This window comes from Physeter macrocephalus, chromosome 4 (genome assembly GCF_002837175.3).
Source record: "Physeter macrocephalus isolate SW-GA chromosome 4, ASM283717v5, whole genome shotgun sequence".
NCBI lineage: Eukaryota > Metazoa > Chordata > Mammalia > Artiodactyla > Physeteridae > Physeter > Physeter macrocephalus.
The window spans coordinates 52,922,413-52,940,157 of NC_041217.1; the positions used below are offsets into that span (position 1 = coordinate 52,922,413).

General features: G+C 44.6%; 1 protein-coding gene across 2 annotated transcripts in view; it reads left to right on the plus strand.

The window, feature by feature from the left end:
• Positions 1–17,745, plus strand: part of SMYD3 (SET and MYND domain containing 3) — a 725,308-nt gene that overhangs the window by 607,758 nt on the left and 99,805 nt on the right. For both annotated transcript variants that reach the window (XM_024133701.2, XM_024133702.2), the window contains exons 9-10: positions 4,056–4,143; positions 7,342–7,516. In XM_024133701.2, coding sequence (XP_023989469.1) covers positions 4,056–4,143; positions 7,342–7,516 — 263 coding nt within the window. The remainder of the gene's footprint in view (positions 1–4,055; positions 4,144–7,341; positions 7,517–17,745) is intronic.

Consider the following 17,745-nt stretch of genomic DNA (forward strand, 5'->3'; position numbering starts at 1 on the left):
TTTCTCTAGTTGCTTTAGGTGTAAGATTAGGTTGTTTATTTGAGATTTTTCTTGTTTCTTGAGGTAGGATTGTATTGCTATAAACTTCCCTCTTAGAACTGTTTTTGCTGCATCCCATAGGTTTTGGTCATCGTGTTTTCATTGTCTTTTGTTTCTAGGTATTTTTTTATTTCCTCTTTAATTTCTTCAGCGATCTCTTGGTTATTTAGTAATGTATTGTTTAGCCTCCATGTGTTTGTGTTTTTTTTTTCAGTTTTTTTCCTGTAATTGACATCTAGTCTCATAGTGTTGTGGTTGGAAAAGACACCTGATATGATTTCAGTTTTCTTAAATTTACCAAGGCTTGGTTTTTGCCCCAAGATATGATCTATCCTGGAGAATGTTCCATGAGCACTTGAGAAGAAAGTGAATTCTGTTGTTTTTTGGATGGAATGTCCTATAAATATCAATTAAGCCCATCTTGTCTAATGTGTCATTTAAAGCTTGTGTTTCCTTATTTATTTTCATTTTGGATGATCTCTCCATTGGTGAAAGTGAGGTGTTAAAGTCCCCTACTGTTATTGTTTTACTGTCGATTTCCCCTTTTATGGCTGTTAGCATTTGCCTTATGTATTGAGGTGCTCCTGTGTTGGGTGTGTAACTATTTATAATTGTTATATCTTCTTCTTGGATTGATCCCTTGATCATTATGTAGTGTCCTTCTTTGTCTCTGGTAATAGTCTTTATTTTTTTTTTTTTTTTTTTTTGCGGTACGCGGGCCTCCCTCTGCCGTGGCCTCTCCCGTTGCGGAGCACAGGCTCCGGATGCGCAGGCTCAGCGGCCATGGCTCACGGGCCCAGCCACTCCGCGGCACGTGGGACCCTCCCAGACTGGGGCGCAAACCCAGTTCCCCTGCATCGGCAGGCGGACTCTCAACCACTGCACCACCAGGGAAGCCCAGTCTTTATTTTAAAGTCTATTTTGTTTGATATGAGATTGCTGCTCCAGTTTTCTTTTGGCTTCCATTTGCATGGAATATCTTTTTCCATCTCCTTACTTTCAGTCTGTATGTGTCCCTAGGTCTGAAGTGGGTCTCTTGTAGACAGCATATATATGGGTCTTGTTTTTGTATCCATTCAGCCAGTCTATGTCTTTTGGTTGGAGCATTTAATCCATTTACATTTAAGGTAATTATCAATATGTATGTTTCTATTACCATTTTCTTAATTGTTTTGGGTTTGTTTTTGTAGGACTTTTCCTTCTCTTGTGTTTCCTGCCTGGAGAAGTTCCTTTAGCATTTGTTGTAAAGCTGGTTTGGTGATGCTGAATTCTCTTAACTTTTGCTTGTCTGTAAAGGTTTTAATTTCTCTGTCAAATAGTTGTCAAGATTTAATATGGGGGCTTCAACTGGGAGGCACTAGGAAGTTACTAAAGGCTTTTGTGATATGGTGGAACTGTGGCTTCAGGAGATGGAGATGGACTTAAAGCAGGTATTTGGAGGGAGATTGATGTTTAACCTTTTAAAAGCAATTGATTTTTATTTCCCTCTTATACACACGAAACACTAGGTTCTTACTTGGAATTTCCTAAAAGAAGTAGGGTCCACTTATGGTGTCTTTTTAAAAACCACCCTATTATATTACACATATGTACAACACATGTACACATGTGTTGTGTACATGTTGAGAGACTCATAAAGCCCTGTCACACAGACACACTCACACAAATGCACACATTTCCTCCTACACACACCCACTGCCTCTCCCATTCTTAAAATCTGTTTTCTGTAGTACTTGGTGGCCCTCGTTTTTTTCTGCCCTGGCACACTTGGGTGAAATATATCTTCCCACCAGTAACATAGGCTTACTCTGGCAGTGGTTCTCACAGGGGTCATTCTATAAACCTCCCCTAGTAGGCATGTAAGAATCTCCAGGGAGGTACATATAGTTTGAAAAAGTCTTCACTCCCTCACCTTTACCATCACCCCACAGTGGCTGTGATTTGATATAACTTTCTAGAATGGTTCTTCTCCCTGACATCCACTGAGAATCTAGTGGATATGGAACACCTGGTTTTGAGTAGAGTCTGATGAGAATTTCTTACCCTTTGGTTAGCCTCTTTAAAGCAGTGCCATCCAGTAGAACTTTCTGTGATGATAGAACTGTTCTCTGTCTGTGCTGCCCAATATGGTAGCCACAGCCACACGTGGCTACTGAGCTCTTGAAATGTGGACATACAGGAAAAATAGAGGACTCAGTAGGAAGACAGACAATGAATAAGTGGTAACTCCTACCTTCATTTTGAATTGCTTTTAAGTTTTTTTTTTTTTAGTTTTTGCAAAAGTCAACATTGGTTCACATGGGTGTAGTTATGCTCATCTTTTACCTAACTTCATTTTGATTGATAACTCAATATTTGATTGAAGTGTAGGGACTTCCCTGGGGGCACAGTGGTTAAGAATCCGCCTGCCAATACAGGGGACACAGGTTTGAGCCCTGGTCCAGGAAGATCCCACATGCCACAGGGTCACTAAGCCCGTGAGCCACAACTACTGAGCCCACGTGCCACAACTACTGAAGCCCGTGCACCTAGAGCCTGTGCTCCGTAACAGGAGAAGCCACCGCAATGAGAAGCCCGTGCCCCGCTGTGAAGAGTAGCCCCCACTGGCCGCAACTAGAGAAAGCCCGCGTGTAGCAACGAACACCTGATACAGCCAAAAATAAATAAATAAATTTATTATTTTTTAAAAGTGTTATCCATGGGTCTCCTGACAAATGATTCTTTCTCTTGCCTCTGTTCCCCTTCCTGATAAATAATACATACATATATGTATATATGTAAGCTTTATTGAGATATAATTCACATATGGTACAATTCAATCAGTTAAAGTGTACAGTTCAGTAGCTTTTCATGTATTCAAAGAGTTATGGAACCATCAACATGATTGATTTTAGAATATTTTTATCACCCCCAAAAAACTCATTAGTAGTCATTCCCCCATTCTCCCTACCCACCACCCCCTGCCCTAGCCATTTACTAATCTACTTTCCTGTCTCTATGGATTTATCTATTCTGAGCATTTCATATGGGTGGAATCATACAATATGTGGTCCTTTGTGACTGGCTTCTTTCACTAAGCATGATGTTTTTTAAGGTTCATCCATGTTGTAGCATGTATTGGTACTTCATTTCTTTTTTTTTTTTTTAATTTATTTATTTTTGGCTGCGTTGGTTCTTCCTTGCTGCATGCGTGCTTTCTCTAGTTGTGGCGAGCGGGGGCTACTCTTCATTGAGGTGCATGGGTTTCTCATTGCATTGGCTTCTCTTGTTGCGTAGCACGGGCTCTAGGCACGTGGGCTTCCATAGTTGTGGCTTGCAGGCTCTAGAGCGCAGGCTCAGCAGTTGTGGCGCACGGGCTTCGTTGCTCCGCGGCATGTGGGAAGTTCCCAGACCAGGGCTTGAACCCTTGTCCCCTGCATTGGCAGGCAGATTCTTAACCACTGCGCCACCAGGGAAGCCCAGTACTTCATTTCTTTTTATTGTCAACTAATATTCCATTGTATGGCTATACCATATTTTGTTTATCTATTCATTGGTTGATGGACATTTGGGTTGTTTCTACTTTATTTGTTATTATGAATAATGCTGCTGTGAACATTTATGCACAAGTTTTTATGTGAACATATATTCTCATTTTTATTGCATATACATCTATGGAGTGGAATTCTGTTTAACTTTTAGTAACTCTGTTTAACTTTTAGAATAACTGCCAAACTCTTTTCCAAAGTGGCTGCACCATTTTACATTCCTACCAGTAATGCATGAGGGTTCCAATTTTTCCACAACCTTACCAACATTTGTTATTATCTTTTTGATTATAACCATCCTAGTTATGAAATGATATCTCCTTGTGGTTTTGATTTGTATTTCCCCGATGGCTAATAATATTGAGCATCTTTTCATGTGTTTATTGGCCATCTGTATATCTTCTCTGGAGAAATATCTATTCAGATCCTTTGCCCATTTTTTAATTGAGGAATTTGTCTTCCTCTGTTCTTTTAATTTGGCCTGAGCAGGATGCTGATATGCTAACTGGTGATGAACAAGTATGGAAGGAAGTTCAAGAATCCCTGAAAAAAATCGAAGAACTGAAGGCACATTGGAGTATCCTTTTACCTGTGGATTGAGTTGTTTCATAGGATTGCTTCCTTACTGGTTAGAGCCTAGTATTAATGAATCCAGGTCCAGGGTTTGACCTCTCCACGAGCCAAACAGCTTCATTCTGTTCCGTGGTCACAGGTTGCATCCCTGATCCCAGCCAACAATTTCAGTAATGGCTAAGGAAGATATGGTAAGGTCAGCATGAATTCCTCTCCACCATTAGATGATAATCCAGATTTACAGGCAGGATTAGTGGGACAGTAAGTAGTACTCTCTTTATATGTACAAGGTAGCAAATTTCTGGATTCCCTTCCTCCCGTAACCTACATCTCTAAAACGTGTAACTTGGAATCCTTATAATTTAATGACTGTAGTCAACCATGACTGCTATGGCAATGGGGGTTGCTTCACAGTACATTTTCTTGGCGTAAATAGTGAGGGGACCTCGGGAGGATTGTTAAGCACTGGAGGATTGTAAGAGCCCGTGGTCTGTCAGTCTTTGAGTCTCAAGGAGTTGATTAACTCCCAAGTGGATCCACTGTGTTCCCCTTTCTCTTTTCCCCCAGTCGTCTTATGGTCGTGGAAAAGTCTGCAGAAAGGTGCCTGTTCTGTCTTCGATAGTCTGTTCTCTTTGGGTGGGCTGTCTTCCCTTCTCCCCTCACTGGATCAGAGTGACTTGTGGTAAACACCCAGAAAATGCCAGGGACTAAATTTGTGAGCAAATACAGGTCAGCATTAGCTTGGGAGAAAAGCCTCTTCGTTAAAATTATTCCATTTTTTTGCTCACTGAGGTGTTTTACAGGAAAGGTTTGCCTTGTTTGCCAGGTGACTGTTGCCAGTGTTTCGAAGGGAAGTTGTCACGTGGTCCCTCCCAGCTTGCTGGGGGGATAAAGTAGATGTATTCCTGTCAGCGGCTGCATCTGGTTTTTACTTCGAAGGCTTGTCACCTCAAACCTCTTTAAAATGAGTTAGAGCATATGTAAATGAACAGGCAAATAATTATGGAGGTCATGCAACATGATGTTAAAATAGAGTCAAAGTCTTGCCACAGAAATGTCTGGCATTGTGTAAGAGACAGGCATTCCTCCTGACAATCCATCAAATATCTAATCCTAGGATGAAAAGCCACAGAGGTTAGCCTGGCAGTCTGTTACGAAACCAGTGCGTTGCCTAAGATACTGCTTCCCCCAGCCTCTGGGGGCCACATGCCGCAAACTTTAAACATGCACGTCAGGTGAATACAACAGGAAGTCATCAAGTCACTTTTCTTCAATAAATGTGCCTCTTCTGAGACCAGAGGCAACTCCTCAGAGACAGGACTCGTCCTAAAATTACAGAGTGTTATGTACAGAAAGGCCCTCAGCCATGTGTTAGGGGGCCTGAAGTTCTAACCAGGAAGTCAGGCCTGTGGGGTAAGGTATTATGCCACCAGAGGCCCCCGCTGAAAGAAAAATATATTTCCTGTGAGGGTTAATAAAGATAGGAGCTCCCACTCATGCAAGGGGCTTGATTGGTTTATCAAAAGTGTTCACTGATGTGTTGGAAAGCAGTGCCCTGAGAGTCTGAACGGTGGAAAAGGTAGATTTTGCTGGAGGGAGGGCAAAGGACAGGTGGGCCATCTATCCAGGACGGGGGATGCTGTGTTAGGACCTGAGGAAGAGGCTTTGAGTTGGAGGCGGGGCGGAGAGCCCTCGGCTGTGTGAGAGTCGGGCAGGGTGTGAGTGTATGGCGGGGAAGTGCCATCAACCTTACTCCACTGAACCATCTTCCTTAAGCTGGTCACGCTCGGAGGTCATGACACAGTAAAAGGAGGAGGAAGGCACTGATATTTGTGCAGTACGATCTCGTGCAAGACACTAAACGTTCTCCCACTGTGTCCCAGGTACACAATTCTGCCTGGCTCAGGAGAGAACACGTGAAGCGTTTTTAAACACTTTACATATGGTATCTTATTTAATTCTTACAGTGACATCAGGCATTTTTATTTCTGGCCTACTTCAAAGCACAGGTGACGTCCTCAGAACCTCAAATCTGACCAGTGACAGAACTAGCTTAGATTTAAATCCAGCTTTTTCTGCGGTCAAACGCTATGGCATTTCTGTAAATCTGCAAACCTTGCACCCTGTGGAATTCCAGCCTATGGAAGCAGATGAATTCGGAGCTACACAGGTTGAAGGTGAGGGAGGGGTGGGAGCCGAGCAGCCCCAGCCTAGCGTCCTCCTTGGCCTCGGCCTTGCCTAACACAGCATCAAAGGGAAGAAGCTGTGTCAGGTCCCTGGAGCCTGCCTTCTCTCTCACCTGCAGCTGTGCTTCTGAGGGAGTTCACCTGAAGGACTCGAGGCGTGCTGCATGCACCACGTCCTCAGTGCTCTGACTGCCTTGTCAGTTTTAAAAAGTGAGGTCGCACTGGGCTCCATGAGAGTAAGTTATGGACTCACGGTTAATCGGAAAGTCACTGTGGCTCCGAAGTGAATATTGGGTCTTCTTCCCACCCTTTTTAAAGCATCCTTTCCCCCTGCCTGCAATTTATGTACATAAACCACATGTTCTTAATATTTATCTTTTACTTTGGGGGTTTAAAATAAGAATACCTTTATTTGGTTAAGTATAGACTTGAATCACTTTTGTTTTATAATCAAAAACCTTACATTTGAGCCGGTGGAAATGGATTTCTTTAAGTTGTTTCCCCTAGTGTGTGCCTGGGGTTGTGTTTTTGGTTTCTTATATGCCCAAGGTTCAAATGACACAGAAGCAAAACTGAGCTCCTCCTTTTTTAAAAGGAGTCTCTCTAAAGCTTCTTTAATTTCAGATCATTTTTGAAACAGAAACTAACAGAGTAAATAATTTTGAACTAACTTAGTCTTTAGCTCATTTAATAAACAGCTGCATTTATTTCATGGCTAGGCTTAAAGAGAATACATGCAGGAATAGGAAGGAAGAATGGTTGTCTGGAAATCTGATCCCTCAAAGCACAGGCTTGGTTGGAAGATGGTTTGTTGATGTAAACAGAATTTCCTTCTCCGAGACACCACTTACATGTTTTTGTTTCTCAAGTGTGTCTTCAGGCAGCTCATCTGTGCAAAATAATGGGCGCTTCCTTCCCTCCTGTGCCTGGGAGCTCTTCAGCCTTTTCAAGAATCTCATTTTACTTTTGTTTTTTCTTGATGAAGACAATGAATCCTTAACTAAGGTTAATAACAGAGTGGGAACAGGTTCTGGCCATGTGCCAGACGATCCTAAGCAGCAACGCTGAGCGGCTTCCTGATATCAACATCTACCAGCTGAAGGTGCTCGACTGTGCCATGGACGCCTGCATCAACCTCGGGCTGCTGGAGGAGGCATTGTTCTACGGCATTCGGACCATGGAGCCGTACAGGTGAGTCCCGGGGAGGGGCTAAAATAAGGGCTACCGTGTCTTTACTTGGGGCAGAGGCTCGAGAGAGCCTGACATCATCCTGATCCCTGCTGCTTTGTAAGAGTGTTCCCATCTGCTTCTCAGTCGGTGTGTACAACCACACCTTTGTTCATTTATGCGTTCGTTCCTCATTTGTAAAGTTCCTTCCGTGTGTCAGGCACTGTGGGTGTGCAGCGACTGATGAGGTGCTGTCTGCACGTGGAGCTAGTGCTTGTAATAAGGTGCAATGCTCGCGATGGCAGAGGCAAGTACAGAGTTTGGGGGAGCAGAGAGGGGCTCGGCACAGACGTAGCCTGGGGGCTGCGGCCTGTGGCCTTAGCCCTGCTGATCTAGGTGAGGACGCCGGTGTGGGACCCTCCACCTGGCTGACAGCAGTGCTGGTTTCTTCCATTTCTCAGGGCTTTATGGTTCCCGAGGTGCCTTTACTTGAACCATTTGACCTCGTCATCACCTTATGACCCAAGCAGGAGAGCAGGGAGACAGCCCTGCTCAAACATGTCATTGAGTCAGAGGATGGAACTACTGGTAATGAATTGTTTCTTGACAGGCCTCAGCTCCTCCAGACCCGTGCGTGTTTTGCCCCTAGAGGTTCCGGTAACTCAGGGGAGCTTTCGGAGGGAGGGCAGTGTTGAAGTCTAGTGCTGAGAATTTGGTGCTGGTGGGTGTGGGACCCTGGTTTGCAGTGGGCTAAGAACATAAGTTTGGAAGATGAGATAGATCAGTCCAGAAGAAAGGGCACAGAGACGCATATACCATCATCTGAGGTTGGAAGAGCCGTCTCCAGCACAGAACAAGGTCACTCGCTGTGGGGAAGGTGCCCTGAAAGCATCTGGGACCTGGGGAGGCTGGGGGAGGCCCCTGTGGAGGAGGGGCACCATTCCAGGCAGATAATGAGTTTCCCAGCTCTGGAAGACCGTGCAGACATGATGTCAGCCCTAAGGGGCTGAGCAGAGGTAGGGTCCAGGTCTAGACCTATGCAACATGGGCAGCAGGCAGGGGAGTGGTCCTCAGGGAAGGAGGGGAGGGAGGCAGAGCCCAGGGCGCCGCCTGTCCGCACTTGAGGGAGAGCCTCAGAAGACACCGGAGCTGGGAAGCTACCAGGATCAACACGATAAGAACAGAAGCGAGTCCGGGGTCTGGGAAATCAGTCCGGGCAAAGGGAGGAAGCCGGAAATGACACATTTGGTCAGGAAGCCAGGAGCATGGTGCAGACAGAGAAGAGCCTAAAGATGGCATAGACCCACCAGCCAGGTGCATGGCAGAAGTCCATAGGCCAGCCACGGCACCAGGGTGACCCTGAGGGTGTTTTTCAGAACTTCTCTAGGTGGTTTCTCCCAGTGCCTTGTGGTTGAACAGCTTCGGAATCCAGACTGTGAGTCAGCTTTAATCAAACTTATAAGAGATTGCCTTGAGAGCTGAGACTGTAGACTTTCCCATGAGCGTGAAATGTCTGTTAGGTATGATGAATCTTGTGGGTTCTCAGAAAATATGAATTGAATACAAAGAGATAAGGCTTCGTTCGTTCTCTGTGTTGCAATGAGAGGCAGGTTGAGGATGGTTGGCGTTACCCCTCTGAACTCAGGGCTCAGGCTCAGGACGCCAAACCACAGGCTGCCCGGTGAGCGGATGGAATCCGTCCAGGAGACAAAGACGGAAAATCCCCTTTCCTCCAGACCCCCTCAGCGGCTGCTCGCCCCGCTGCCGTCTGAGGCTGGAAGTGCGCTGAGCCCGCCGCCCAGGCACAGGAATATATGTTGGTCCCCCGGCTTCATTAAGAAAGCTGCACGCCTTTGAGGGAGCTCGTTCTCTGCGTACTTTTGAATCCTCTTTTCTCCATAGCCCCCAAGGCTTCTCTGAAGGACTTTCTTACCCCCTTAATTAACTGGCAGTTTCACTGACTTAAAACTTGAATCAAACAAAGAGGCCTTTCTTGTAAGTGAGGCCAAGTGCACGGAATGTACTCCATGTTGTTTGGAATACTTTTGGTTATGTTTCCCTGGTATTGGGCAGGTCACGATCTCTCTGTAAATGTACCCTCTGTTCTTAACGCTGGTTGACACATTTCCAAGCTTCCCTGCGTTTCTCCTCCCTGGTGCTTATTAAGGAGTTGCTCTGTGGTGTTCTGTATTTCAAGAAATCGAATCTGAAATGATCCACTTCAAACGAGTGAGATCTGAACTATTTGCTTTCAAAGTTGTAGCAGAGGAAAGGGCTGTGAGTAATCCAGACTAACAGAGTTAAGAGAAATGAGAGGGGTGGATGCCGACAGACTTGGCCCTCTTTCCCTTTAGCTCAGGCAAAAGTGAAAATAAAGAACTAACGGGCCAGATGCCCTGCAAGCCCTTTAACAATCTTAAGAGTGGGAGGTAGGAATCGCGAGCTGGGCAGTGGTTTTCACCCCGCAGGTGTGCACGAGGGAACTCACGCTGTGGGCCTCCCCCGTCTGCACGGTCTCCCGGCAAATGCTCCGGGTGGGCTTTTTGTCCACCTGTAGCCAAGGACACGGGCAGTTAGGCATGCGTTACTGAGAGGTGACTGGATTGCCATCCGCCGTAACAGTTTTACAATGTTAATATACTGTTTTCAACAACTAGATTGAGGTCAAGACTCTAGTGATGATTTTGTCACTGCTGACCGTGGCTAAATCTTAACTGCTGACCTTAGAGGAGAAGGTGTCCATTATTCCATTTTTATCCAAATCACCGCGTTGCCCTCAGCTCCCTTCTTGTCACTCCATCATTTATTTTTACTCAATAGAAGTTCCTTTTATGGTGCAACATAAAATATTAAGTTCTTTATGTTTCATAAAGCAATTTGGAATTAATTCACATACAACAAAATGTGGAATCTTTAGTATTAGCTTATAGTACTTGTCCTGAGAGTATCTATGTGTGTATCTGTGATTATATATGCAGTCATCTGTCTGTTAGCACTACCAACATTAAGTAATTTAAAGGTATTTCCCAAATTTTACTTAAAAATACAATTCAGTCAAATCTCAGCTGTAAGACGAATTGGGTTCCAAAAGTTAGTTTGCCAGTTGGTAGTTTAGAACTTGGAAAGCATTTTCTTATGGAAGAAGGTGTTACAGATCATGCTGAGGTCCCCTGGACTAGCCCGTGAAAGTCTGCTCAGCATCATCAATGTAGGCCATAAATTTTTTTAAAAAAAAAAAAGGAGAAAGAAATACAAAAACAGAACTGAACATAGTTTTAAAAACTAAGATTTAAATTATGTTGAATACAAATTAAAGTTGATTTTCTTTAGGAACCAGAGGCTGATACGGAGGTACAGAGGCTCCTTTAGTCTTCGAGGAGGACTTTCAATATATTCACACGTTCCGTTAATTTCTTTTTAACATCTTTATTGGAGTATAATTGCTTTACAATGGTGTGTTAGTTGCTGCTGTATATCAAAGTGAGTCAGCTATATGTATACATATATCCCCGTATCTCCTCCCTCTTGCGTCTCCCTCCCTCCCAGCCTCCCTATCCCACCCCTCTAGGTGGTCACACAGCACCGAGCTGATCTCCCTGTGCTATGCGGCTGCTTCCCACTAGCTATCTGTTTTACATTTGGTAGTGTATATATGTCCATGCCACTCTCTCACTTCGTCACAGCTTACCCTTCCCCCTCCCCGTGACCTCAAGTCCATTTCAATATATTCACACGTTCTGTTAATTTTTGTTGTAAGAATAATACATACTCCTAGGAAAGGACATTTTCAAAACGACGGAAAGGTAAAAATCATCCTCGTCTTTCACACTCCTGTCCCACTCCCTAAGGATAGCCATGGTAAGTTTCTTTCTGAACTTTTCCATGTGTGAGGCACTCATCTGAATACATTCCAAAGCCCCACTTTTCCCTCCTTTCCTCACTTTCTGTCTTCTTCTTGCCTTTCTTGGGGAGAGACTCGGTTCCAATCCTGATTTTCAAATATGCCTACTGGCGTGGTGGGTGGGGAAGGAAAGGTGACAAGGAGAAAAGGGATGGAGAAGCCAAGAATTCTCCTTAGTGGAAGAGAGAAGGAAAAAATAGGGTCGCTCTCTGTCTCATGTTCCATAACTTGCTTTTTTCACTTTACGACAAAGTGTGGACATCTGTGCAGATCGACTCCTGCATGTCTACCTCATTCTTTTTAACAGATACCTAGTATATCATCTCATGAATGTCCCATAATTTGTCCATCAGTGCCTCTGGTCTCCGTGTATGTTTACCATGTCAAACAATACTATGATTAACAGCCATGTACTTGCATCCTTGTGTTCTGATGTGACTGAAGCCATAGGGTGAATCCATATGATAAATTCCTAAATGCTAACTTGCTGCATCAAAAGTTACGTACATTTTCAATGTAGATAACTATTACCAAATTGTGTCCCCCATCCACCAGAATGTTCCTCTTTTCTCAAAAGAATTAAGAATGGATAGCATGATATTGATTATATCTGATTTAAATTCATTTCATAATATATAAGGGCCTTTTCCTGATCAAAGTCTGTTCTTATGGAGTGAGGTTTGCTTGTATTGATTTACTTATCCAAAAATAGTGCTGGGAATGACATTTTGTAAGTTACCTGCAAAGAGGCAGAAAAACAGGAATGAGGAAGGGTCATACACGTGAGTGCGCAAGGGGTATGAAGTCCTCCTCAAGGGGAAGGAATCGTGAACGAGTAAGATTTTATCTCATCGGTTTCTGTGCTTTGTTGTCAGAAAAAAAAATGGTGGGAAGAATGGCAGTAAAATGCAGCTGGTGGTTTGTGTACATGACGTAGTTACAAGTAAGTGTTTGTAACTCAGAGATTGCCAGTAATTACATAGCAGCCATATCTGTTTTGATTTTTGCCAGTAATTTTTTGACTTTTCCCTCAGAAGCTTTAGCAGATAAGTTGATGAAATGTAAGGTTTCATCGCAGCAGTACCTTCCACGACTGTTTTCAAGCTGCCTTTTCTTCTGAAGACGTTTACAATTGGTCTTCTGTGGGTTTTTGTCTAGTCCAAGAGCCAGCAGAGCATGTGGGTGCACGTTCCCCGGGGCGCAGTCACTCACTCACTTGGCACTTACCTGGGCCTGCCCTACTGTTGCCTCATCTCTCCGTGTCACAGACCTTGTTAGGCTGCTCCAGGAGGATGCTTGTGTCCATATACCTGTCAGTGAAGCTCATTCCTAGAGGGCAGGGTCTTGGCTGGGGGTATCAGCTGTAGGACTTCTCCTCAGCCAGACTCAGAGAGGAGGACCCAGAGGTAAAGCAGAGCTGGGTCTCCAGCCAGGAGGGGGACATGAGAATCGGAGCTTCACCCAGCGTTCTGTTCATGCACCTTGTTTGCAATCTGTCTTCCATGGTGAGGTTTAAGAATTATTTCACCCAATGAATGAACAGCTGTTTTATTCTCTGCTTACTGATGTGGACAATCATCCCTTAGCCACTTAATCATTTTTTTCCACCCTGTAATTTTCAATTAAAGTATCTTTGGTGGCCAAACCCCTATATGAGAGTTTGAGCTCCGTGTGCATGTTTGTGTAAAATACTGTTACCTGATACCTCTAATCGGGGCCTCTCTTTCTTTGCTGCCAGTTCTGTGAGATTGATTTCTTAGTCACGGCCCCTTGTCTTGACACTGGGGCAGTGACCACCTGCCTGGCAGTTGGGGTGGGGGCCCATCGAGGCCCAAGCACTCTTAATTTAACCTGTTTAGTATCAGCCCCTTAGTTTAATTCCAAAGGGCTCTTTTAATTCAGAATCTAGAAATACAACAAAAGGAAAAAGAAGGCAAAGGAGAGAAAAGAGGAAGAGGAAGGAGGCAAGAGCAGCGCAGATGATGAGATGCCGCAGTTGAGGTGCACGTGTGTTTACTTAACCTACTGACTTGAGCTCATTCCTAGTTACTCGTGTTTCCAGGTCCAGATAACCTGGAGCTAGTGTGAGGCTTTCGGTAGGAGAATAAAGAAGAGCAGGGTGAGTAATTTCTCTGACTGCGCTTTCCTTGGGGCAGCAGAGAAATGAAAACATCTTGCCTTCAGTGGTCCGCTCCTCTAAAAACACCCTAACTTCCCTTTCGCTCTAACCATCTTGCTGGAGATGCCACCTGTGTGTTTGGGTAAAGACATTTATTGACCAGCGTTCTGGGTGGTTCCAGCCCTGACCCCACTAGTTGCATGAGAATGACCCAGCTTTGTGGTTTTAGTTCCGAAAGAGAAATAAAGGGTAGTCTGTGCATGGAACTGGCCTGAGGCTCTGACCCTCCAGCCCCTCTGAAAGAGGGGAGGGGCGGCCACGAGCCCACCCATTCTCCTGGATGCCCCAGCTCCTCTGCCCTTTGCCACCACCCAGCCCTCTGGCCCTTGAACAAGAGCTGCAGATTGTGACAGAGCTCCCGGTGACAGCAGACAGGCCTAGGTGACAGCTTCACAGACCAAGCCTTAATCCAACCTGGGTATTCCCACCTGACTTAAGGGTGGCACAAATGACTGGGCGCTGCTGGTATATGTACAGCCCCTGCTGGGGAGGGGAAGGTGACCCACACATTGCCCCCAACATGCTGTGCACAGCAGGACACATGTGAAACCCATGCTTCCTGCTGTCTCCTGGCCACACAGCTCTGTATGTTTGTCATTCCTGGCTACTGGAGGGCCACCACCTGACCATCGTTCAGAGACCCCACCTTCTGCTTTATCCTGGATCGTAGTGTTGAAATCCTCTGCTGAACTTGATTCCGTCCACTCCCCCGTGCTAGGATTGTTAGATCAGCACATTGCCCAGAGCCACATTCCTCCTCTCCGACAAGAAAATCCAACAGCCACGGGCCAGCGTCATCCATCCGTGTAGAGTCAACACTTACCTTGACTCTAGACACCCCAGGCTAGGTCGGGGCACAGGACATACTTCTTGTCTGTTGCATTTGCCTGATTCTCGGTAAACAGCCTCCCTGGGGAGCAAGATGAAAGCCACGCTCCACCCTGGGATTAGGTACCTGCACAGGAAAGCATTTCATCTTCTGTGTTCACCCATGTATATTCTCTGAGAAATGGTCTTCTGTCCTCCTATTTAAGAAAGCATTTCCAGAATAAAAACATTTCCTCTTACGTTTCACTTTTTTGTTTTTTAAACTTTCACAAGCCATCACTGAGTACTTTGACTTTCCTGACAGAACATCTTCAGTTTCTTATTACAACAGATTGTATCCTAAGCAGCAGGATATCAAATCCTAGGGAATCTTTTGGGATGCATTAAATTTCTCCTGTTGAATCAATCTCTTGCTTGGCTGCCCCTGAAGCTACATAGCTGCTATCTCTTTTCCTTTTTCTCAGCTCTTGGAAGAGAAAGTAGAGAAAAAAATATCCCATTTTCCCCTGTAGGGAGCCAACAGAAAATCAGGTAGGCCTGAGAAATGGGAAATGATGGATATAACTTTGAAAGGCTCAAAAAGAACTGATTAAAACCAACTTCAATTTCATGTAAATACATGTTTTGTAATTAAAAAAATTTTTTTGGGTCACATGCTATTTGTGTATTTCGAGTGAAGTCCATACTGAGTTTTTCAGAACTTCTCCAAGGATAGATGAATGGACCTTCAATTAAATTGTACAAATAAAGCTGATTTATCAAGCCTCATGCTTTTGATCACTTATAGAGAATGGTGATAGCACTTGTAAGGAACAGTAAGAGGTCCTTCAAAGAAATGAAAGGTGGGGAATAAATGGCCCTGAAAATGATAGGTCCCAGTTTTTGAGAGAGCCAAGTTATTTTGAGCTAGAAAAATGTCCTTCGGCCCAGATAGCACAAAGCTCTTGAGCTCAGGAGAGCACACTGGCTGGAAAAAATGTGTAATATGTTCAAGGGAAGTGGCCCCATCAGGGACTAGGAAACTGGAGTGCAAGAGGGCAATGGGCTGCGGCCTTGAACAGGGCAGAGGGCGGGGCCCTGGGAGCAGCGAGGGGAGTGGAGACAGCGCTCACCCTGCAAAGAATGCAAGGCTGCTGGAAATGGCCCTTCTCGCACAAAGAACAGCAATCACACTATCACGCTGCCCTTCAGAATTAAAGAGGAACAAATCTGCTCTCACTTGTAATGGGACCTATCACCGTAATATCCTCCCAAAGTAAGATAAATCGGGTTCAGCCACTGCAGAAGCATCTGTCAGCTATGTGTTAGCATCATCTTTTGAGAGGAATGGGTGAAAGGACTGTAAGAGCTCTCCTCTACCTTTCAGCTTTCCTCAACTGAAAAGTAATTGCTATTATTTATTAAGAGCCTCCTGTGGACCAGGCGGCTCGCTTGTCCTTCTAATCCTCCCAGTGCAGTGAGGAGGAAGTTAGCCTGTCCTGTCCTCCATGTGAGGGGACTGAGGATGAGAAGTATGTGGCAGAGCTGGGGTTCAAACCTTAGGCTTATTTATTTTATTTTGGTTATAATTTACCAAAAGAGCAGTTGAGTCAGCTTGAACCCAGGTTTCCTCAGTTATAAAAGTCTGGATTGTTACTGCACTATAGCGGGCTGAGTGGTCTTTCGAGCTACCCCCTGCCTTCCTACTACATGAATGTATCAAGATTCTTTTTGTTTCAGGTGACAGAAACCCAACTCAGACTGCCTGAGCATGAAAGGGGGTTCGCTGCCCACGAAACTGCACAGCCAGGGACAGAATTCAGGGATACAGTCTCTCTTCCTCTCAGCCCTTCACTCCTCCTCTCCCTGGATCTGTTTCTCTCTGCTCTACTCATTCCTCTATGTTGTCTTCATTCTTTACCACACAGGTGGTCTCCCCACAATGTGGTAGAGAAGGTGGCTTCCAGCAGCCTCCGGTTCACATTCTCCTAGTTCTGTGACAAAAGAAAAGGTTCTGTTTCCTCTAGCTCCAATTTTTTGTTTTAATTTTTTTAACTATTAATTTTTTGGCCACACCATGCAAAATGTGGGATCTTAGTTCCCCGACCAGGGATGAAACCTTAGTGTCCCTGCAGTGCAAGTGTGGAGTCTTAACCACTAGACTACCAGGGAAGTTCCTCTAGCTCCAAATTTTAAAACATGTGTTTTGGATGGACTCCTTTGGCCTCTTTAGGTCTCATGCCCACCGCTGCCTGGACCAAGGGAGATGACATGCTGGCAGCCCTACCAGTAACAAGGGGTGGAATGGACGGAAAGTATTCAAAAGATGGAGGGTAGGTGGATGATGGACAAAGCAGAAGAATGTTGTCCACTGTACTAATCTACTCAGATAGTCTAGTAAAACTTCTGGAAAGAAAAAAATTCACAGGTGGTAAAGAGAGTCCAAAGGCTGATAAGTAAAAAGCTATGACATGGGAGAGAAAGAAAAAGCAGCATTGTACCATTAGAGTTATGCGTTAGGAATGAAGTTCTGCAAGAACAGATTCCTAGAATTTTAAAGGGAGCAGCAGTATTCACTTGGACCAGGACACAAGCTAAGCTGCTTGAGAAGAAGTCTGTTCGCTGTTAAGAGGAAAGGGTGGATCGGGAGGCCGGTGAGGCCCTACCTGAGGCAGAGAAGTTGTGTAAGAAAGTGTGCCTGATGGCAGCGTGTGATACATCTTGTGAAGGTTTTTCAGTCCCAGTGTGCATTCCCTATTTCAGGCTGTAGGCGCTAAGGAACATAGCCAGAAGACTGCATTTGTTTTGGAAATGCTACAGGTGGAGTGCACCTTGATTTCAGCAAGGTATTTGATAATGTCTTCTGGTACATTTCCTATAGATGGAAAAATTGGGCTAGTAAGGTTTGTTTATGCCTTTTAAATAGCTGTCTCTGAACTGTAGCCATTAGCAGATTGATAGACTCCTTTTGGGAAATATGTAATGGTATGTGCCTCAAAGCTCTACTTTTTTGGTTCTGAGTCAACGTTTTTATTAAAGACTTAATGAGATGAATACATAGCCGTTATGTATATCAAATTTGCAAGGGATGCAAAGCTGAGAAGAATAACTAATACTTTGGGGGAATAAACCAAACTTCAAAATTACCTCCTTAATTAGAAACATTTGGCCGATTTCAACCAGATGAACTTAAACAGGGATACATGGAAAAGTCTGCATTTGTGATTAAAAATTCAGTAACAGGCTGGAGAATTTTTCTAGTGTTTTGTAGTGGATTATGTTTGGATGTCCCACTAGCATTAATTCCTCCGTTCTCTTTCTTTTTTTTTTGGTGGTACGCGGGCCTCTCACTGTTGTGGCCTCTCC